Below are 22,933 nucleotides of genomic sequence, written 5' to 3'. Positions count from 1 at the left end.
AGCTGTATGTGATTGGAGATGAAAGAGGAGAGGAAGGGTGAGACATAGTAGAGTAAAGTAAGAACAATGTCCTCCTTCAGTTTGAGCATCCAAATTTTCTTAGCATGATGTTTGTGCATGTCACAAAATGAATATTACTAAAATATAGTTATGAGAACTTCAGTGAGCTAATCAATAGTACATGGTTTACCTGGGATCCATATTGGTCTGTCAGGACTGGATTGGCACCTACCTGCATAAGAGATCATCTTGTCATTCATGACCCACCATAAAAGCTGCTACTCTGAAACCATGCAGCTGACAGGGCACTGGGTAAAACTCTTGAGAGCTGGCAATAAGGTTTTCTCTGTTCTCCTCTTATTGGAGGAGAAAAGATTGAGCCTGACCATTTTCAGATTGCCGAATTGCAAACGCTTTCCCAAAAATAACTGAACACAAGGAATTACAGCTGAAATAGCAACAAAAAATATTGCAATATTCTTCCTTGCCGTATTAGGCCCTCGAAAGAATCCTATACAAAATACACACACGCACACCCACACACACAAACACACACCACAGTAGACCAAATTATCTATAGCTGTAACTCTATTAACTTGAATTGAGTTATACCTGGAGAAAAATTGGCCCAGTAAGGAAAACTTGCCTACCCTAGTACTGGAAAAGACTTGATGCATTATCAAATTTACTATTTCTCGACCTCTTTATGCCAATCTTAATTACACTATATAACATTCAAATAAAACAGGTTATGAGCTCCCTTGGAAAACAGTAAGTAGACAGACTAGGTTAGATTTACTGATTTTTGTACTGGGACAAAACACCTGTTGACTTTGAAGGGGAACTTTGCCTGAGTTAAGGATTGAGTAAAAATTTAGGCCCTGGTCCTGCAAAAGGATTTGAACATGCAAACTCCTGCGTTTATGCAGAGCACTGTTGACATCACTAGGGCTCTGAGAGGGCACAGGGGTCTACCCAAGCAGATCAGTTTGCATGATTGGGGCCTTAATAAAGATTCCGGAATTGGGCACTCTGTTTATATAATCTACACATGTCATCCCAGTCACACATCCCCCCAGTTACCTTTCTAATATGTTCCTCAGAAAGAGCTCTTTTTTTCTTGTCAGATACATTTTCATTATGCAAATAACACAGCAATAATTTTAGTTAATGTAGTCATTACTGTTGAAATTGGGTGATGGAATTTGGAACAGATCTGAGTTTATTTCTAGGCTTCCTTAATTGCTTCAGTTGTGCAGGAGGCTTTGTTTCATGTACTGTAAGCCACTTGGTGGTGGTAGCTCAGTTGTTATTAAAGGTAGTCAGTAAGGGCCAAGGCCTACCAACCACTTACTGTTTTATTGGAGGTAGAACAGAGTACTATGCCATGCAGTGCATAATCTGGCCCATACCTAATAATATTTTACTGTACAATAAATAATATATCATTATTATTATTAGGATATTTGGGTTTTTTTTCATATTTTAATGTAATGAAACTATTGTAATTAACTTATTCTATGCATTCCAGTTTTAAAAATAAAATAAAGTTGGAATTATTTTAAAAGTTAGGTCTGATCAATTTCTGTAGTCGTCTAGCATGATACATTAAAAATAGGCATAGCGGATTTCATTCATTGCATGATCACACATTTGCCTATGTTTTGATTTTGAAATGAAGAACAGTTGTATTGAGTGATTAAACCTTGTGTAGCAGAGGTGTTTTCACTTAGAAGGGAGAAGTGACGTTTTATTAATTGGTTTTCCCTTGTAGGCCTCAATCCTACAAACACTTACAATCAAGTATCATTTTTTATACACAGGAATATTCCCATTGGAAGGAAAAACAAACAGAAAAGCCAGAACTATAAATCTGTTTAGATAATTAGCAAAAAAGAGAATTAAAATTATTTAACTCTAGAATTCACTGTCACTAGTAACTAATGTATTGTTACTTTTAAACCTGTAGCCACTGTAAGGGTGTGTGTGGAGATCCGGTGCATTGCAGCAGATGCCGGAAGCAATCTGCCTGCAGGTTGCTGTAGAATGCTTTGGCAGGCATTGAGGGGAGCACATAGAGAAACAGCATGGGAGTGCAGCATGCGTCTCCCCCACCACCATTGTTCTCGGAACATCACCTAGTGCACTGTTTGGGAAAGAAGTAGTGGCCTTTTTGATGTGTCAAGCAATCTTCACAGTGCTGTGATCTGCTACGCTTTCCACTCAAGGAGTTCAAAGAGTGGGATTCTGGCTCCCCTTGCACAACTAGGGAAGGGCTCCATGTTCCCTCCCCTCATCCTCACAACTTGCACAGGAGCAGCCGGAATCTGTCCCCTAGAGATAATCAATAATGTAACTATATGTCCAAGATCAATATCTAGCCATTTTAGCATAGTTACTCAAAATACAGCTAGCAACCACATCCCTTCCCCTTTTTCTCCTCCTTCACAGACAGGATATATAGGATATCTGCCAGAAGAATAGAACAGAGGGTTATACAAGTTAAATACAAATTCACTATAAAGCCAAGCATGTATCTTTCCTTATTTTTTGCACCTTTTCTCTTTTCCTTTAGTCCTTTTTTCCCTTCCCACTTCCAGCTCACCCTGTCTTTCTACAATATCTTCATACTCTTTTTTTCCTCAGTTCTATCTAGTATTTTCTCTTCTGATTACTCTTTTTTTCTTTCTTTAAAAAGCAGCAAATCTTTTCTTCTAATTTTTGTTGTCTCTTATATTCATTCCATGCCCCATTCTGGTTCATGTGTGCCCATAATCTAGACATTATCCTTTGTTTATATTCAGGTCTAGCATTGTACTACATGCATTTTCTACACACATATTTGTTAGTGTTCATATAGGCAAGGCATATGAATTTGGTAACTTTTTTCACTACATTTTATTCAAACTGTATGTAAAATGTAAAAGCTTGCTGCTGTGCAAATGGAAAATCATGTAATCATTTTTATGTATGCAGTGCTAGGTATTAGTGGGCCATTCTTCTCAAAACATGAATTATTTTTTGGTCATTTTGGAGAGTTAAATTGCATTCTGTGAAAAACTTTCCTTCTCTTCAAATGAGTGTGTCTTTAAACAAATAATGAGTTGTTTAGCGAAGGGGGGAAAGCCATAAACTGTTGTTCTTGTTTTACAAAAGATTTATTGTTAAATAATGTTCAGTCTTCAGACATTAAAACAAGCCTGGAAACATTTTGTAATGCATTTTACTTTTGCGTTTAACACAGCGGAGTGGCAATAAATCAATATCACATGCAAGAATTCAGAATGAAACATCTTTCTTTGTTCCAGGTGCTGGCCAGCCTGCGTACTGTACGGAATAATTTTGCTGCATTAACCAACTTACCAGATCGGGCACCCAACAAGTGAGTGCAGACTCTTTTCCCCTCTGAACTTTTTGGAGTGGTGCTTATTAAATGTTAGAACTAAGGGTGATGTCTTTACATTTCAGAGTGCATTCCGTGCTATTAGACTTGTAAAAGCCTCAAATGATGTCAAATGATATGACCAGTTAATTTTCGATTAATATTTTGAAATAACAGTGTTAAACATTAAAACTAAGCCAACAGCCATCATTTTATCTTGCAGTACCTTACCTACAATGTGATTATTTAAACTTGGGAGTAACTTCTAAGCAATATCTGTGACTTGCATCAAATTAGTCATGTGTAAGGGATCCTGCAACTGGATCCAAGTTTGTGAACCACTACACACATGGCAACTCACTAGCAGGATCTGATCCTAAAATTCTGCCTATTGAGTCCATATCAATTTGATCAATTTGATTTACTGTCCTGTTTCTGTAATAAGTGAGTTTCAAATATAATGGATTGTTAGGCCAGTCCACCCTGTCCAGCTCGTGGGAATGCCATGGCATAGCCAGCTGGCCTGCTAGGGACAGCTATCAGTGGTTGGATTGCTCAGATTTGAAATGAGAGTTTTTCTTCTCTTAGATAGACTTGCCAGAAGAGGCTAAGTGAGCTCTGTTTGCCTAGTTTGAATTCAGAATTTTCCTTCTCCTACATACTGTTGATTCATGGGGCCTTATTATATAATATTCAGTGCAACCTTTCCCCAAGGTGGGCTACTGCCGTCTCCCAGCCTGGAGACATGCCTCTATGCTGTAGTATCCCAATGTGAGGGATTTGACGCTAGATAGTTTCTTTTTAGAATGCTGTCTATTGAAATTGTATTCTAAAAGCTTCATATTAGTACCAATTTAATATCAAAGTAATACCAGTATGACTGGTCTACCTTATTGTATGCAGTAGGAATTTTCACACAATTTATATTATATTAGATTTAAAAAACTAAATTAACAGAACATATATTGGTTGTATAGTCAGCATTCAAAATTAGGAAATACTGGAATTAAGGTTGCCTGTTCCTTCTCCTTTGTACTTTTATTTTATCTTTGTGCACACACGTCACAATAATCTTCAGTCTCTAATTGCAGGGTCGCATGATATTTTTTCTATAGGAGCCCTGCCTCATTCAGTGCACAGGATGGAGGGTGCTAAGGAAATGAATCAAGGTTTTATAGTATTTAATAAGGTTTGTAGGATCTCTCTGAGGACTTTGGGAGTTTGTACTAGTTATGGTTTGTAGAAATACAACAGTTAAAATATGCTCTTCCCTACCCGGCCCTCAATACAGTTTTGCAACCCCAATGTGGCCCTCTGCCCAAAAAGTTTGCCTACCCCTGCTCTGCGTCCAGGTTCATAATTAATTGTGGCATTCTTATCATTCCTTATTTTTCTTTCCACATTTACCTACACTCTGTAGCCAAGTAGACTAAGAGGGTTAAATTAATGTCATGGTCAATGCCCTTCAATTTCCAAATCAGGGGTCATGAAATCCTGGCTCCATTGACGTCAGTGTGAATCATTGACTTCAGTGGGGATGGGATTTCACTCCAGGTCTCCTGGAATTCTGGAAGCTCCAAAGAATCTACTTGCATGTCACTGCAAATGGGGATTGGGTATGGATTCACTGCAACCATCCCAAAAACTTTATAGTTGAATGAATGTAAAGTTGTATTAGGTGGTATGCAGGCCTGCTCCTGTTTGGCCAGGTAATGTGGGGTTAGAGTAATTGTGCTAGATAAGGACCTGGTCCTTCCCAAACTGTGTTACAACTCCATTTAAATATAAGTAAATGTAAACTGTGTTTAAGCACAATTTTTCAGTGCAGTTGTAATGCCTGAAAACATCCCATGCTGGAGTTTGCAAGCTGTGAAATAATATGAGGTTCATTTGTGAGTTCTGTTCACCTCTGTATGTACTCTGAATGAACTATTTTTGTCAGTTTCTATACATTCCAACCCCAAATAATCTCTCAAATAAAAGTGTTTTCAAACAAATGGTTTAAAGAATGCACTAATATACAAACTTGACACATTTATGCCTTTTTTTTCCCATTGTCAGACGGTCACCCATGTGTAACCAACCATCCATCAACAAAGCAACTATAACAGGTAAGAGAGATTAATATAAGCACAAAGTGAAAATATAATGGTCTTCAGAAACTAAATAATTATTTATTAAATCAAAATGTAATTCAGAAATGTATGGCTCTTTTGAAATAAAAACAGTGTATTCTTTTACATCCATAAGTTTATTTTATAAATAAGATTTTGGTTAATTTTTACCACAAATAGCAAATTAGTTCTTTCCAGTGATATGTCATATTAGACATGGATATCTAGATATAGATATATCCTTCATGTTAATGTGAGTTCATTCCAAAACTTTGTTTTTGAGATGGTGGAAATGTCAATAAACCAAGGTCTTTTGTCCTCATTTTCTTCTGCATGTATCCATAAGTGACTATCTGGTAATACTGTATATTGGTAAATTGATGCACTGAAATGTAGGCACAGGCAACAAATTGACCTACTAATTGGAAATTGCAGTTCTGCAGGTACTGAGGCAATGTCTTAGTATGATTTAGTACCCAGCGTAGACAGTGGAAAGTTTTCAAAAGTACGTAAGTGACTTAGGAGCATAAGTTTCCTGTTCAACATTTTTTGTTTGCTTGTTTTGTTCAGATGGATTCATACTCATTGAGTTGCACTTTGAGTTCAGAGTTTGAGTGAATCCTGATGTTTGAAGTGAAGCTTGGCCAAAACCACAAAGTTTGACCTGGTTTAGGATTGAAATAATGTACAGTTGCTGTGTTCAGCATGGGTTCCTTCATAAAGTCTAAATTCCTCCGTAGCACTTGGAAGTCAGCCTGAAGTTCACTGATGCTGCAAATGCTCACCTCGCTTGCTGATTTCATGACAAGTTATGCACAGATCTGCTTCTTGCTTAACACATGTGGATCAGAGTTTGATTGAACGGCTTTTCACTTTTAGGCTTTTTAAAACCCACTTCTTTACACATTGAAAATCATCCACAATTAAGATTCTTTTATAATAATTCTTAAATGCATGGTAATTAAAGAAATGAGGAAAAAACTAGCTGCATAGATCTCTCATTAATTGTAACTGTTCCCCATGACAACTGTAACCATAACCTCTTGTTAATGCATTCTTTGAAGAGGTAATATTGGGGGTTGGTTTCATGCTAGCAGCCATGAACCATTTAAATTATTGATGGCTATTCTGCTTATTTTTAATTGCAGAAATTCCCCGTTTTTCACACTTTGATTATCCAGACTCTATTGCCTTTAAAGGAGATAGGTTTCAGGTTCTTTTTATTCCATTAATTTTGGCCCCTTCCTATAGATTCAAGGATTTAGAAAGTGTGTAGCACAGAAAAATTCCAAATAATAAAAGAAAATATCTGATAATTGTGACCAAAAGCATTCCTATATTCAAACCGTACACACTACTGTAATAAACTTTGTACAAAATATGCCTTGTTGAGGTATCATTTGAAAACTAATAACTCACTGGTCAGTAATATGGTGAAATGTGTGTAACAACATTATATGTAAAGTTATGAACATAAGCTGAAATTTTGACTTACATGTATTTACCCGAGAAGTCCTGAGAGGGAGTGAACCTGTTCCTCAAAGACAAAGGACTATTAACTCCTCTAGCCAGCTGTCATCAAAGTTGATTGGAAAATGTAACACCAACAGACACCAGTCGTCAGTGGGCGGGATCAAACCTGCGCCGCTGTAGCTTAGTGCATGAGCCTCTACTGCATGAGCTAAAAGCCATATGGGCGTTAGCTAAGGCTGTAGAGTAGACTCATTAATCTCTCTCTCTCTCTCTAAGTGGTCTCAGTGCCACTAGATGGGACAGAACATCTCACCTAGGAGGTGTGTGGGCTACATACTTCCCATAGCTGAGGAAGCGTGTCCTGAGCTTCAGAGACTTCCCAGTTGAAATCCCGGACGAGCCCCCACTTGTAACGCTGACAGACCCTTGTCGTTGGCAGGCGGGATCAAACCTAGGGCCTCTGGAGCTTAGTGCATGAGCCTCTACCACATGAGCTAAAAGCCATAAGACTGTTCGCTAAGGCTGTAGAGCAAACTCATTAATCTCTCTCTGTCTCTCTCTCTCTGTACGTGGTTTGTGGGTTACACAAACACCAGTCAAGTGGCCATTTTTTGGCAACAGAAGGAGGACAGGAACAGATAAATCTGCATTTTAATAAACAACTACAACGTGGAAACTTTTTCACCATGAGACTCCATGTCTCCATCCTCACAGTGGGAAGGAACTTTATCTAGGGGCAACCCTTAGGAAAATGCATTTCAAAGGGTAACTGGAATAAAAGTGAGGGGCAAAAAAGACCCCATGTATTCTCTCTTTCTTTCTCTCCCTATCTCTTTAACATAAGAAGACAAAGAAACCAGCCCTTTGACTTTGGGAGGGCATCCTGACCTGAGAATTTGGTTAGCAATGTTGCTGGGAACATGTGGTAAAGATTTTACCTCGAACAAAGTCTAGTTTGTTAAGTTTTAGTTACTAGAAAGTGTTTTATCTTTATTTCTCTTGTAACCATTTCTGACTTTAATACCTTATAATTGTACTCACTTAAAATCTATCTCTTTGTAGTTAAAAAAGTTGTATTTTTTAATCAAAACTAATCCAACGTTGTGTTTAAGCTGAATTGTGTGGTAACTCCAATTAAAGTAGCAAACTGTTGTATATTAACCCTTTATAAGGGCAAATGATCTCTAATATCTGAATTGCCCCAGAGAGGGCTGGACAGTGCAGAATACATGTTTTTGGGGAATATTGAGGACTGGGTGTGTGTTGGGGTTACCCTGCAGGTGGTAACAAAGGCTTCTGGAATCCAGAATGTGACTGGAGTGTTGCTGGCAGGCTGCAGCTATACACAGACACTCAGGGTGTGACTGGCAAGTTGTTTGGCTGTTTGTGGGGGCACAGGTTAGGAACTACAACAGCAAAGCATTGTGAGGATCCCAGGGTTATGGGCCAAGCAGTGATACAACCTCTCTCTGGTCTGGATTGCATCCCACAATGTGGTGATACCCTAAAGAGAGGCTGTACGTGCACATCCACACACACACAAGCCAGTGCCTTACCAGCTCCTCTACCAGGGAAGGCCTTGTGCCAATTTCTTTCTTCCGGAAGGAATAGCTGCCCAAACAGCAGGACCCAGGATACTCTCTGCTGGATGCCACTGTTGCGCTCTTACAATTTCCCACTGATCTGGAGGTTTCCCTTTACTTAATCCCTGGAGTGCAACATGCATGTCAGAAGCAATATATCATTTGAGGTTTGAATTCCTGTAAGGTATGAAGTGCACTCAGGGTGCAATTTAACTAGAAAACATTTCTGTGCTAGGAAATTTAAAGGGAGCAACAGTAGAGAGCAGTGAAGTATAGGAGTAGTTTAATTTAATGTAATGTTAACATGCTGCACCAGAAAGGCCACCAGATCTGCCATGACCAACCTACACATTAGGGTGGTCGGATCTGAACGGCCAAAAGACTTTAAGGGTTGGGGAAAGTGTTAAATCACTGCAGACCATGAAAAGGATTAGGATTCACTTTGGCTAATGAGTAAGGGTTGAAGCTGGATGGTATTTTGCCTGAACTGGTTTGCCCATCCCTAGACATAATGTTGTATTTGATATTATTGTTGTTTCCATAGTAACAGACCTTCATGACTAAGCACAGAAGTTTGCATAGATACCTGCCTGAGCCATATAAAATCATGGTAATGCATGTTACACCAAAGCAGTGCACCAAGGGAGAAAGGCAGGAAAAATGCTTGTATCATTCTTTCTCAGAACAATTAAAAAAGCAATCCTTTTCTGGCGCCACCCTTGCCCCTTGGACTCTTGACAGAGGTGTTTGAAGTGCTGACTATCTGGCTTCCTTGCTGCTGGAAAGTCTTCTTGTCAGTGCTGCTATTGGTGCTCTAAACATTCCTACCAGCAGACAAGTGGAACACTCATCACAGCAGTACAGACAGCACTGCTAACACTGCCAGCAGGAACCTGAGGGCACCAGGCACAAGTCTATTAAACTAGATGACTGGAAGATGCATTGTCACGAAAGTAAATAATAAGCACTTTGGGTGGTAGATTAAGGTTGATAGGCTTCCTGGAAAAATTGTGTTCTCAGGAAGGATTTGAATGAGGAGAGGGAGCATGCCAGAATGTGAAGGGAGTTCCTAGTGTAAGAGGCAGCATGGTGGGGGTATGAAAAAGAAAAGGTGAGGAAGGGATGCAAAGGAAATAAGGAAGGGAATATGGATTTTCTTCACTGAGATCAAAAGGAACTGTTCTTTATAGATATTCATTTCAGGGAAGCACATGTGAGGAGAAAAAATGCTTTAGCTGGAATGAGGTGCTACTGAAATTCATTGTACAGTAGCACATGAATAAAAATTTTCAAACTGTTTGGCAGGAATTATGGCAACCAGGCCATTGGATCATTTGACCAGAGCTCTTTAAAGAAAGTATTGCTACATGGTTGAAGGTGAGGAAAGAGATGGGTGGCTTTTAAAATGGGCAGTAGTTGTTTAGTTCAATATGGAGTATTTACTTATTAATTGGAGTATGTCCTACTGACATTAATTTGTCCACATTCACATGGAAAGCGTAGCTCCTGGTTCTTGCCCCACAATCTGGCTTTAGAGGGACTGTCCAACATGCTTAGGTATATGCACTAAAAACCACAGCTGATACTGATGATCAAATATCCCACTGTCTGACATGTTCTAAACAATTGTTCTCCTTTAGTGGTTTCTTTAAATAGAGCTTCTGAAGGGTGGTGTTTAGGCTTTTCTTGGAATGAACTGAGAGGTGAAGGAATTTTTTTTTATGTCATCTTGCTGAATGGCTGTGAGGTGGAATCAACCAGTGTTTTACAATTGTTTTATTTTATTATTATGGATTTGTTCTTAATAGTTCATCAGGCTCCTTACAGCCTAAGATAGGCAGTTTTTTTACTATAATAAAAATTAATAAAACTAAATATCCACATTCACACATATTAGGCCCTTTCAGAAATGACAGCAGCTGCATTTTAAAAAAGAAAAGAAAAGAAAAGGCTACAGATGCAAATCAGAAATGGAAAGATTAAAATAAATGAGGTGAGAAAATGTATAATAAGAGTATATTGAGAAGCAAGTTCTAGGAATCATACCTCTGCAAATTCCAGACCTCTTAGGTAATAGTCCCTCCACACTAAATTATATACTGTAATCAATGGAATAGAAAGATGGCTCTACAAAGCACTAATAGTAGCTAAAAACTCAAACTAAGAAAATATAAAGCCCTCTACCTCCAAGAATTACAGACTGAATTATCTCTAGGAATGACCTAGCAGCTTTAGAAAAAAATATGCTCCAAATTAAATGACAATATGGAAATATTTGAAACAATATGATTTTCTTTCATTGAAAAATATGACTATTAACCTTGAGCACAGTAACTGAATAAGTGATATCAGCCTTGAAATGTGAAACCAAACTATTTTTAAAAAACAACTATGTAATAGTTTTCCATTCTGTATATTTGTCATCACCACACACACACACATACACACACTCTCCATCAAAACCAACAATAGATCTGAAAAGCTTAATAGAGCAATAGGATGAAATTAAGATAGAGCATTCTTTCTGAATATCAGAAAATCTTCCTAACGATGTAGACTGTAGACTAGTCTCCCAGAAGACGTGATTAACATCCTGTCACTTGAAACTTTTAAAGCTAAACTGGACAAAGAACTGTACAGTGTAATGCTGCAGGGAGATGTGCTGAATGATCTAGAGGTTTTTGTCTTTTCTAGCTTCTGTGATTCCATTGGTGAAGAGCAGGGAGTAAAGTACACGTGAAAAAACATGAGGGGGCAGCAAAGAACAAAAGATGCATGCCTTACAATGGCGAATTCTTACAATAGTGAAGTATTGTTGCTACCTTGAGTATGGCTATATGAAATTCAGTGGCCTCTAATACCGTTTAAAATAATCAATATCTCAGATCACTTAACAAAGTAAAATCTTGCATGGTTGTTATCAGAGTCACCTTTTAAAATAGTGAAGCTCCTGGAGTTCATAAAAGGTTTGGGGTATATAAAACACATCCTGGTCAAGAGGGAAGTGCAGCAAATATGCCAACCCTCTTGATTTAGGCACAATTCACTTGCCCTTTGAATATACTGTTTTCTGATTGATGAAAAGTTTTCACAGAGTAAACTGTGCCTGGCTTATGGCAGAGGTAAGATAAATGCGCTGATCATCCTAACTCTAGCTGATTGAGTTGGGGGAGATTTCCTTACACATTGGAGTGGCATGGAAGGCCTGGTTCTGAGGAGAAGAGGGATTTTTTTGTTTGTTGGTACAGTGCCTTTGTATGCTGAAGGAAGTTTGCCTGTTTTGTTATTTGTGCATTTGGGGTTCTTTGATTTTCGTGTACAATCTATTGGTATTTTAATCAAACATAATTTACCACAGCAAACTATTTTGATAAGGATTTCAAGATAAATGCCAAGTAGGCTTACATCCTTGTGTAAAATCTGACTGATCAAATGTTTCTCCCTTTATGTATTCCACTGTGGGTATGCATTTACTCTGTGTGCCCGAGACTGGAAGATTCTTGCTAGTAGTATCCATTAGTCCATGCCTGCACCCTAGGGTTGCCAACTTTCTAATCACACAAAACCTTGCCTCGCCCCTCTCCTGAGGCCTGCACCTTCTCCAAGGCCCCACCCCTCACTCACTCCCTCTCACTCTGTTGCTTGCTCTCCCTGACCCTCACTCACTCATTTTCACTGGGCTGGGGCAGGGAGTTGGTGTGTGGGAAGGGGTGAGGGCTCCAGCTTGGGGTGCAGGCTCCAGGGTGGGGCCAGAAATGAGGGACTCAGGGTGTGGGAGGGGACTCGGGCTTGGGCAGGGGGCTAGGGTGTGGGAAGGGGTGAGGGGTCTGGCTGGGGGTACGGGCTCTGGGTTGGGGGCTGGGGATGAGAGGTTTGGGGTACAGGGGGGGTTCTGAGCTGGGGCAGGGGATTGGGATGCAGGAGGGGGTGTGGGGTGCAGGCTCCGGGAGGGTGTTTGGGTGCAGGACGGAGCTCCGGGCTGGGGCAGAGGTTGGGGTGCTGGGGGGGGGGGTGAGGGCTCTGGCTGGGGGCGCAGGCTATGGGGTGGGGATGAAGGGTTTGGGGTGCAGGATGGGGCTCCGGGCTTGGGGGGATGGGGCTGAGAGCTTCGGAGTGCAGGAGGGGGCTCAGGGCTGGAGCAGGGGGTTGGGGTGTGGGAAAAGGTGTGCTCGAGATGGTGCTTGCCTCAGGTAGCTCCCCAGAAGTGGTAATATGTCCCTCGGATGCTAGGTGCAGGGGTGACAGGCAGCTCTGCACAGTGCTTCTGCTCACAGGTGCCGCCCCCACATTCTTTTGTTCTCGGCAGCCACCACCAGAGGTGTCTCTACTGCCTTGGAGAAGCTCATATCTCCATTAAGAGTAGTATCTGCAGCTTCTTCACACCCCAAACCCTTCAAGTATGAGATTTCAGGCTCAGGAAGCTCCTTACGCAGCAGACTGAGGCCTCAGTTGGATCTGGGCTGGGCAGACCCCCCCTGAACAGTGGGCTTAGGTGTCAAGGAATGCACTGCCCAACACCACCACTTCAGACACAGCAGCAAGCAAGGGTAGAGCCAAGGACTCTTCATCTCGGGCTGACTCCAAGGGTAAGAAGACCTCTCTAAATATGCAAGAGAAATTCACCTCCAGATCTACTTCTAAAGAGAGGGCTGCATCCCCTACACCAGTGGTCCCCAACCTTTCTGTGGGAATAGCATATTCTTATTCCCAGAAGACTGTGGCAGGCGCCAGACACCCCGCTGCCAAAATGCTGCCGAGAAGCGTCAGCAGCAAGAAGCGTTGCCACCAAAATGCCGCCAAGAAATGGCAATGCTTTTTGGTGGCATTTCAGCGGCGCGGTGTCCTGCGGGTGCACACAACTGCCCCGGCGGGCACCATTGCGCCCGTGGGCACCGCACTGAGGACCCCTGCTGTACACCTCAAAGTTGGGTTAGTCATCACACCTGTTACCAGGATGCTCAAAAATCCATTAAAGGCATGGTACTGAACTCCAGACTTCAAAGACTAAGAATACTTCTACTTTGGCACCATTGGTGGGAGCAGGATCATCATTACTGTGTAAAGAGAGGCACGAGATTCAGCCTGTACAATCTCTGACACCAATGTGCATATGACTACCCCATATATCATCAGCATCGACACTCTTCTGAGCTAACACTGGCAATTCACAGAGACAGAACTCATCATGGTGACAAATACACCACTTTGGAAGACATCATCATCCTGCCAGATATGGAATCTTCCCTCTTATGTGAACCAATTCTTACAAGGGAGATTTTGACACCGTTGATTCATTAACACTATGGAAGAGACTGTTCTCTTCCCTCTAACAATTGGGGTCATTTTTCATCAGCGTTTCCAACATCACCGCCCTTGGATATTTTCTTCTTCGGGTGAGTCTGATATGGAATAAGTACCCTCATCACCTCCTCCAAGGGACGTGAGCCCAGATACAGGCTCCAGAATCTTTTGGGCCTGTCATGACTCCATAAAATGGGATTGCCCCATCCTCAGGATGGGCAATACGTTATGCCTTGGTGTCTACCTCAACTCATGATGGATCCCTCTACCTGGCTCTACTGGAAAACATGGGACCCATACGTGCATTATCCCAAATCCATTTGATACCACTGATAATCTCACCATCCCTCTCCTCCAAGAGATCAGACTGAACTTCCCTGGGAGCTCCTGGGGAAGAAAAAAAAAAAAAAACACGAGCCAGATCCAGCAGCATCTTCTGGTATATTGTCTTCGTCTCCCAGTGAGAGAGTTGCTCCAGCATCACTGTCTTCCTTAGATGATCACAAGCAGTTTCAGGAGTTGTTTCAAAGGGGTTGCTGATGCCCTCCAGTTCCCCTTGAAGAAAGTCCAAGAGTCATCCCACAAACATCTGAATATTTTGGAAAGTACGGAACCTATTAGGGTAGCACTCTCTGTCAGCAAGGCTATCCGAGAGCCAACCAAAGTGGTGTGGCATGTCCTAGTGACATGTTAATCTACTTGTAAGAGGGCAGACAAAAAATACTTTGTTCCTCCAAAGGGAACAGATTTTTTTCATTCATCCTGCCCTCAATTCTCTGGTTGTTCAAGCTGTTACGGAGAGGAATAGAAAACAACATGTCAGATCTACCCCTTCAGAAAAGCAGGCCAAACACTTGGACCTCCTAAGGAGAAATTACCAGCCTCTAATTCTGTATAGTCCAGGAGTTCTCAAACTGGGGATCGGGACCCCTCAGGGGATTGCAAGATTATTATACCAGGGGTCACGAGCTCTCAGCCTCCACCCCAAACCCCACTTTGCCTCCAGCATTTATAATGGTGTTAAATATATTAAAAAGTATTTTTAATTTATAAAGGGTGTCACACTCAGAGGCTTGCTATGTGAAAGGGATCACCAGTACAAAAGTTTGAGAACCACTGGTATAGTCTATAATCAGGCGCTATTTGCAAAGTATGATTTCATTAGCTACTCCAAGTTTGCAGAATTTAAAGACAAACTCCCTCAGGAGGACAGGGCAATTCCAAGCCCTGATGGAAGAGGGTACACTGCTAGCCAGATCTTTCCTTTAAGCCACAGTACTTGTGGCAGATATAGCCTCTAGATAAATGGCAGCTCCTATTGTTATGCAAGGGAGTCATATTGAGAGCCGTATTAGATCTCCAGCACCTCAATGTCTTCATCTGAAGGCTAAGATTCAGGATGGTCACCCTGGTCTTGATAATCCCATCCCTAAATAAAAACAAATGGTTTACAGCTCTCAACATGAAGGATGCCTATTTCCACATAGACACCCATCCCACAGGTGGTTCCTGAATTTCATGATAGGTGCAAAGCATTATCAATACAGGATGCTTCCCTTTGGACTGGCAACAGTGCCCAGAGTATTTATTAAAGTACTTTCAGTAGTGGCCGCACACTTCCGGTGCATGGTTTGATAGTCTTTCCCTGCCTAGATGATTGGCTTCTGATGGGAAAGTCTTGCTGGGAGGTAATGACATTACTTGAATCATTCTGTACACTTAACCTGTGTTTTTCCGCTAAGCCTCATACCACCACTGAGGACAAGAAACTGCATTCCCTGGACATACATCAGGCATAGGTGTTCTATCGTCAGAGATCAAAATGCTCTAGAAGATCACCTAGACTGCTGTGGCCCTAGCAGAACACATGGAAGTGCAGTCAATATCTACCCAGAGGCTATCAAAGTGGATTTCAGGCTGTATCTTGCTCTGTTACCAGTTATTGGATGATCCTTCACCTTATGGAATGAAGGTCCACTCCACCATGGCACAGGCCCCTGTAGTAGCTTTGCTTCAGGTAGTACCATTCCTTGACATATATGTGAAGCTGCCACATGAAGTTCTATTCTTACCTTCCCAAGACACTATGTCCTGGTACAAGCTTCCTCGGCTGATACATCGTTTACGTCAGCAGTCTTACAGTCATCAGTACAACAGAGATCCTTGCACCCGCCTCTGTCTTGAGTTCTGTTAATCAGGAAGACATATAGGGACTAGCACTTGAAGAAGTAAAGTCACCTACCTTCCATAACAGGAGTTCTTTGAGATGTGTGGTCCGTATCTGTATTCCACTATCCACCCTCCTTCCTTTCTGCTTTGGATCATGAAGACTTAAATTGCAGTAAAGAAGGAATTAGAGAGGCGGTTGATCTGCTCCACGCCCTATATCCTCAGATCAGAGCATGAGAAGAAGAGGAGTGCAGGTGTGGACCAATGGACACTGCTACCAAGAATCTTCCAGTCTCTGGTGCATGGAATGCATACATACCCACCGTGGAATGCAAATAGGGACCACATATCCCAGTTAACTACAGTTACGAAGAGTAGGTTACTTTTCTTTTTGAAATGCCTTTAAGTCTTTTAACATGCAGGAAATTATATCTAGTTTTTGAGAAATTGTCCTCCTGGTGGACTCTAAATTTGGCATGTATCTGCAGACAGGCAGTATGGAAGACTGTATACAGAACTAGTAGTTGAAAAGATAATTAGAAGGATTTGACATACAATAAAGATCAATGATACACACAAAAGGTAGTCCAGTTCAATCTAATACAACAGTTTAGGACTTTGAAGTGGATATTTTCAAAAGTGCTGCTGTAGGTATTTAGGAGCACAAGTCTTATTGAAAGTCAATGAGATTTTTGCTTCTAAATCCTGTAGGTGCTTTTGAAAATCTCTCCCTTAATCAATCTCTGTGAAATACATTCTCATAAATTGTAGTTGTTTTCTCAAATGTAAAAGACAAAAATAACACCTGATGATGTATACAGTGGGTTTTAGTCTATTGGAGGAGTAGAGGAATAAGAAATATAGATACATTGAAAGAAATATCAGATGAGAGGTTGTATATTAGTGTATGTGCTGTTCACATTGATTAAGTCCTGATATTGTGTTATTTGGAAGAGATCCATAATGCACCTCACTGTTTTGTTGTCATTGTTGAGAAGAAGAAGAAAAATAAACAAACTACATTGTTAATTATGTACAACTCAATTCCTGCCTCCAAGACACAAGAAAACGTTCATTTTGAACTTCCATTTTGATTTACAGTGAATTACTTGACACCCTGCTTTACAAGTTACAGAGTCCCATTAATTACTTACCTATTTATCCTACCTGTCTCATATGTGTGTATTCAGTTATTGTCTGTATGATTTTATTTACTGCCCTTTATGTCTTCAATACATTTTTTGAACTTCATTAGCAGTAACCTGATTGTGCCCAATGTGTATATCACCTAACCTCATAAACATCTTTCCTCCCCTTTTTTAAGTGAAAATGAAATTTGTTATTTAAATAGGTCCCAGTGTAGGCTAGCAGCACAGTGTACAATGCACAAATACTTCTCTCTTCTCATGAGTTGTTATTTCCTTTTTGTTAGTGTTACTTAGAACCAGGATAGTTGTTTACTGCCAGCAGGTGTCACTGATTTCTGAAGTGTAAGGGCCAATTAAAAACAGGAAAAGCCCTCAAGGAAGGCAGACACATTTTTCAGGAAATAAGTGTTCTTTATGATCTCCTTCAAAAATAAATCACACTGAACAGTGATTCTAGAATTATATAGAAGGAAAAATTGCCACTTTTCTAAAGTTAATGTTGAGATTTAGGTGTTTTTATTAATCCAAACTCAGTATCACATATAAAATAAGAATGGTATGAAAAAGAACTGGAGCTGAAACAACAATCCTTTGTACTGTATAGAATTGTAAGATCCATTATGTAAGTAATACTAGCCCTAGTTAAGTAATGCAGGTCTTTATTTATGGCCAGTGTACCTGCTCTGGGGTGGGGGTTTTGGGGGGTTTTTTTTTAGTTATGTAAGGCACTTATACACAGGGCTTTACAGGCAGAAATGAAAGTAGGCAACAGATGGCTGAGGTGGAAGTAGGATTAAAAGCCTAATGACCTAGTCTACATGACGTACTGTACCTCCTTACAAAGGTATATTTGGATGGAGTAGTGATAATGCCATTGCTCTTAGAATCTAAAAGATCTGTCTTACTCTAGAAAATATTAAACTCTATTCTCTTTCTAGGTCCCCTCCTAATTAACTATTACATAAGAAATCCTATTTTGAATTGATGTGCTAACACTGGGTGTAATATATTTGGGTTCTGTTGAATGTATGGGGTGCTATGCTAGGAATCTAGGGTTTTTTCCTGTATTGCTCTTTAGATGGCCATTGAAAAGATGCTGAGCTTTATTTTGCCAGACCTGGATCTGTCTGGTTTTTTAAAACAAAAAAATCAACAAACCACAGTTTTCTTAACTTTGTTGAAATGCTGGTAGCAACTCCCTTGGGGTTTAATGGCTGTATTGGAAGATAGATCATGATTGTAGCACAATGACTTGGAATATTTCAAAAGCTACACGCCTAGGGCCTGATCGAAAGCCTATTGAAGTCAATGGGGGATTTTCTTTGTAGATCAGGCCTATATTTAGCTGATATTGGGACATTTTATTTAAACAGAACCAGAAATAAGATGAGGGCAGCAGCGGGATTTGTATATGAATGCAAAGACTGCTTAAACTATAATATATTGTATTGTTACCCCTTTTGACCTGAGCAATAAGCCAATATACTGGTCTTGTGGGTTGTTTCCATTAGGAAATTGATGATGGAGTCAAGTATTTCTTTGATGCAACCCTTTTTATTTACAAAGAATGTACATGAAGTCCTGTTTCACTGAACAGAGTAGGAATCAAACCACAGGAGTCAGTTTCTTTGCTTACATTTCCAATCCTCTTTCCAGCCAGCACTCTACCCAAAAAGCTCTCCCTCCTGGCTTTCTCTCACAGCCATGCTCCAAGTGCTTCTCTTGCTATCTCCTTGACTTCCCTGCTGCTTTCTCTGGCTGCTTCTTGCTGCAGACATATGCCTTTAGACAATTCATTGGAAAGGGCCTTGTGTTTGCTGTGAAACTGCTCTGCCCACAGAGTGCAGCTTCTGACCAGTGTTGCCTGTCACCTATATATTGGGTGGTTGCTCCTATTTTGTCAGCTATCTTACTCCAAAATGGAGCTTAACTGCTTCTTACATTTATCCTGAATAAAGGGAGGCTATCATGCTGACCAGCTTCTGTGGGGTTTCACCCAACCTCCACCCTGACAGTATATAGTTTATGTAAAGAGGCTTGGGCATTGCTTTTTAAAGGAACATTTTTATTTTTCATAAATAGAGGAGATTTGGAAACAACAATATTCATATGGGTTAGTCTGTCTTTTTCTTCAAATAGTTATAAAAGGACCTGGGTGGGTCTTGATGGTTAAAAGGAGAGTTATCTCACTTCTATCTTTCTGATCCACACTAAGAGGGAGAATCTCTGTTGCACTTGTTTGGGATTGTAATGTCACATTTTAGTTTCTGTGTTCATAGTATCCACTTCTGATGTACTTTTAAAAGTAGTCTTTCATCTCTTCTTTATCCAAATGCATGGTCTATCCATTGTCTCCTATAATTTAGTGTATGCAGGCAGTGCTTGCTCCAAAACACATTAACTGTAGTGGGGTCAAAACAATTGAAATTTCTTTTAACCTAATTTTCCTTTAGTTCTCAGCATTATACCACTGATTAGCGTCTGGATGAAGACCTTTGGTTAATTCAGCAGACAGAATTGAGTCAGTTTATTCACATACTGCACATTTCATTGTTGTACGAGTCCTTGGGCACTATAAGCTTACATTCTGAATTAAATTCACTCATGTTTCCCTGCACAAACGAAATGGGCTTTGTGCAGGGAACTAGAAGTGAGTTGGGATGACAGAATCCACCCCCTTTCTACAGACAGGACACAGCAGTGCTGCTGCATCTCCACAGCCACTAGTGCCGTAGCCCTTTCATGACTCCATGCAGGGTTTGTAGTTACTTGATCTGTGTAAGTGGTGACCTGTTTGCTATAAACAGCCATCCCTCTGTGTTGGTCTGTGCAGAGCTGCCATGTATTACAGCCATATAGTATGTTTCAGAGTAGCAGCCATGTTAGTCTGTATTTGCAAAAAGAAAAGGAGTACTTGATGCATCCGATGAAGTGAGCTGTAGCTCACGAAAGCTTATGCTCAAATAAATTGGTTAGTCTCTAAGGTGCCACAAGTCCTCCTTTTCTTTTAGCCATATAGTAGCTGCTTACAATGGGAAATGGAAAAGCCTGAGGTTTGCCTATCTGTAGACCACCCTGTCTAGATTAGGTGCTAAGTTATGTTTAACATCCTGTTAGTTAATAAGTTTTCAAGTAGGATGCATTTCCCCAGTATTTTTTATCACAGTGCTTCTTAACCCATATCCAGTGCCTTCATTGACTGACAGCTGACTATTTAATCAAATTTGAGGACGTTTTTAAAACTTTAATTTACTTCCACAAGAAGTTAAGTCATAAGTTAACACTTGCTTAGCTTGACAACATCCATGTTGAAAAGCCTGGGATTTTATCATAGATCCCTTCCCCCTCCGGGATTTGTCCTCCGTTTGGGGGAGGGGGAGAAGACATCTACCAAATTACAAAAAAACCCCAAACTTGTAATTTAAAAGTGAGACACTTGGCCCTGATTATTTATGTATTAACATTTTTTGTTCTTGTTTAATTTTTGGTGATGGAGGGTGTTTCAGAATCAATGTGGAGTGTGGTGCGGTTGGATGGGAGTTCAAGACACTTCTCTGTCCACTACACCCAAGCATCATGATTTAGTCTGGATGATTTAGTTGGGGATTAGTCCTGTTTTGAGCAGGGGGTTGGACTAGATGATCTCCTGAGGTCCCTTCCAACCCTGATATTCTATGATTCTATGTTCATCTAAGTTTAATTTTATTTTTAGTAGTACTGCAATAGATTTTTAAAAACATACCTGAACATTTTGTGCAAAAACTGAAGATGTGTGATAAATTTTCCTTTACAAAAAATCATGAGGGAGATGATTAGGGTTTGTCTAGACTAGGGAAAAGGGTGTCTTTTTTAATCAAATTAGTTGCCTTAGCATAGCTAACCTAATTTGAAATACCATTTAAGACCTAGTATAGATGTAGTTTATCATCTTTAAATCCAAATTAGGGTGCCATTTTTGCTTTCTCCTGCCACTTTCTTTGGCTTGCTTTCTGTAAAATCTTCTTTATCATCTTTCTTTCCTGATATCGATCCCAGGCAAAATAATGGATACAGCTGGTACAGCACTGAATTAATAAAGAATTAATGGAGGGTAACATAGTTAATGCCAGTCAACATGGGTTTATGGAAAACAGATCTTGTCAAAGTAACTTGGTATTATTTTCTGAGGAGATTACAAGTTTGGTTGATAAAAAATAATAGTGCTGATATATTATACCTACACTTGGTAGTGCATGACATTTTGATTAAGAGATTAGAATCATACAAATGAACATGGAATACATAAAATGGATTAAAAAAGACTAATTGACAAGATCTCAAAATGTAATTGTTCATGGAAAATCACTGTTGAGCTGCTTTTACAAAAAGCAAACAATATGAGTTTTTAAAATGGCCAAATGTAAAGTCATACATCTAAGAACAAAGAATGTAGGCTATGCAGGAGGGGGAACCTTTGGGAAGGCATGACACTGAAAAAGACGTGGGGTCACAGTGGATAAACAACTGCAAACATGAACTCCCAGTGCAACACTGTGGCCAAAAGGGCTTATGCAATCCTTGGATGTATAAACAGATGAATATCAAGTAGAAGTAAGGAAGTTTATATTACTTCTGTATTTGGCACTGCTGCAACCATTACTGGAATACTATGTCCAGTTCTGTTATCTACAATTCATAAAGGATGTTGATAAGTTGGTGAGGGTTTAGGGAAATGCCATGATAATGATTAAAAAATTGGAAAACACGCTTTATAGTGAAGGACTCAAGGCTCTCAGTCTGTTAAATTTAACAGAGAGAAGATTAAGTGACTTGATCATAGTCTAGACCAGTGGTGGGGAACCTGTGGCCCGCGGGCCAGGGGTTGTCCACCACTGGTCTAGAAGTACCTACATGGGGAACAGAAATTTCATAACAGAGGACTTTTGACTCTAGCAGAAAAAGGTACAACACAATCCAATGGATGGAAGTTGAAGCTAGACAATTTCAGACTAGAAATATGGTGCACATTTTTAACAGTGAGGGTAATTAACCCTTGGAAAAAGGGTTGTCATGGATTCTTCATCCTTGGAAATTTTAAAATCATGATTAGATGTTTTCTGAAAGCTATGCTCTAGTTCAAATGGGAATTAATTCAGGAAAGTCTTATGGCCTGTGTCACATAAGAGGTCAGACTAGATGATCACAGCGGTCCTTTCTGGCTTTATAATCGATAGTTCTGTGAATCACCTAACCAAAACTATTCATTTCATTGAAAAACAGGACACGATGACGACAAACTTTGCATTCTTCCTCTTCCCTTGTGATCTTGGTTGTCTTATTTACTGTCACTGTGCTTTGAGGAGTATGTGTAAGTCCACACCGCATCTACTGTAGCAATGAGAATGACAAAATAAGCAGAAAGAACAGAGAGTGGTTTCTCTTGTGGTGAGGAGAATCAGCAAGAGAAGTACGACTGACGGTGTTGGTGTCATTTTTCTCATTTCTATGATGCTTGTAACTCTTCAACTGAAATACACAAAAATAAAAACAGTATGTCTGTAGGTCTAGGTTTTTATAAAAAGAAAAGGAGGACTTGTGGCACCTTAGAGACTAACAAATTTGTTTGAGCATAAGCTTTCGTGAGCTACAGCTCACTTCATTGGATGCATTCAGTGGAAAATACAGTGGGGAGATTTATATACATAGAGAACATGAAACAATGGGTGTTACCGTACACACTGTAACGAGAGTGATCACTTAAGGTGAGCTATTACCAGCAGGAGA

At 40.2% G+C, this 22,933-nt stretch overlaps 1 protein-coding gene across 4 annotated transcripts in view; it reads left to right on the top strand.

The window, feature by feature from the left end:
• Positions 1-22,933, top strand: part of PDE4D (phosphodiesterase 4D) — a 1,166,661-nt gene that overhangs the window by 1,012,774 nt on the left and 130,954 nt on the right. For all 4 annotated transcript variants that reach the window (XM_043547759.1, XM_007053879.4, XM_043547760.1 and 1 more), the window contains 2 exons: positions 3,309-3,382; positions 5,444-5,493. In XM_043547759.1, coding sequence (XP_043403694.1) covers positions 3,309-3,382; positions 5,444-5,493 — 124 coding nt within the window. The remainder of the gene's footprint in view (positions 1-3,308; positions 3,383-5,443; positions 5,494-22,933) is intronic.

Source organism: Chelonia mydas, chromosome 5 (assembly GCF_015237465.2).
Source record: "Chelonia mydas isolate rCheMyd1 chromosome 5, rCheMyd1.pri.v2, whole genome shotgun sequence".
Lineage (NCBI taxonomy): Eukaryota > Metazoa > Chordata > Testudines > Cheloniidae > Chelonia > Chelonia mydas.
This window is presented reverse-complemented; position numbering and strand designations above follow the sequence as displayed.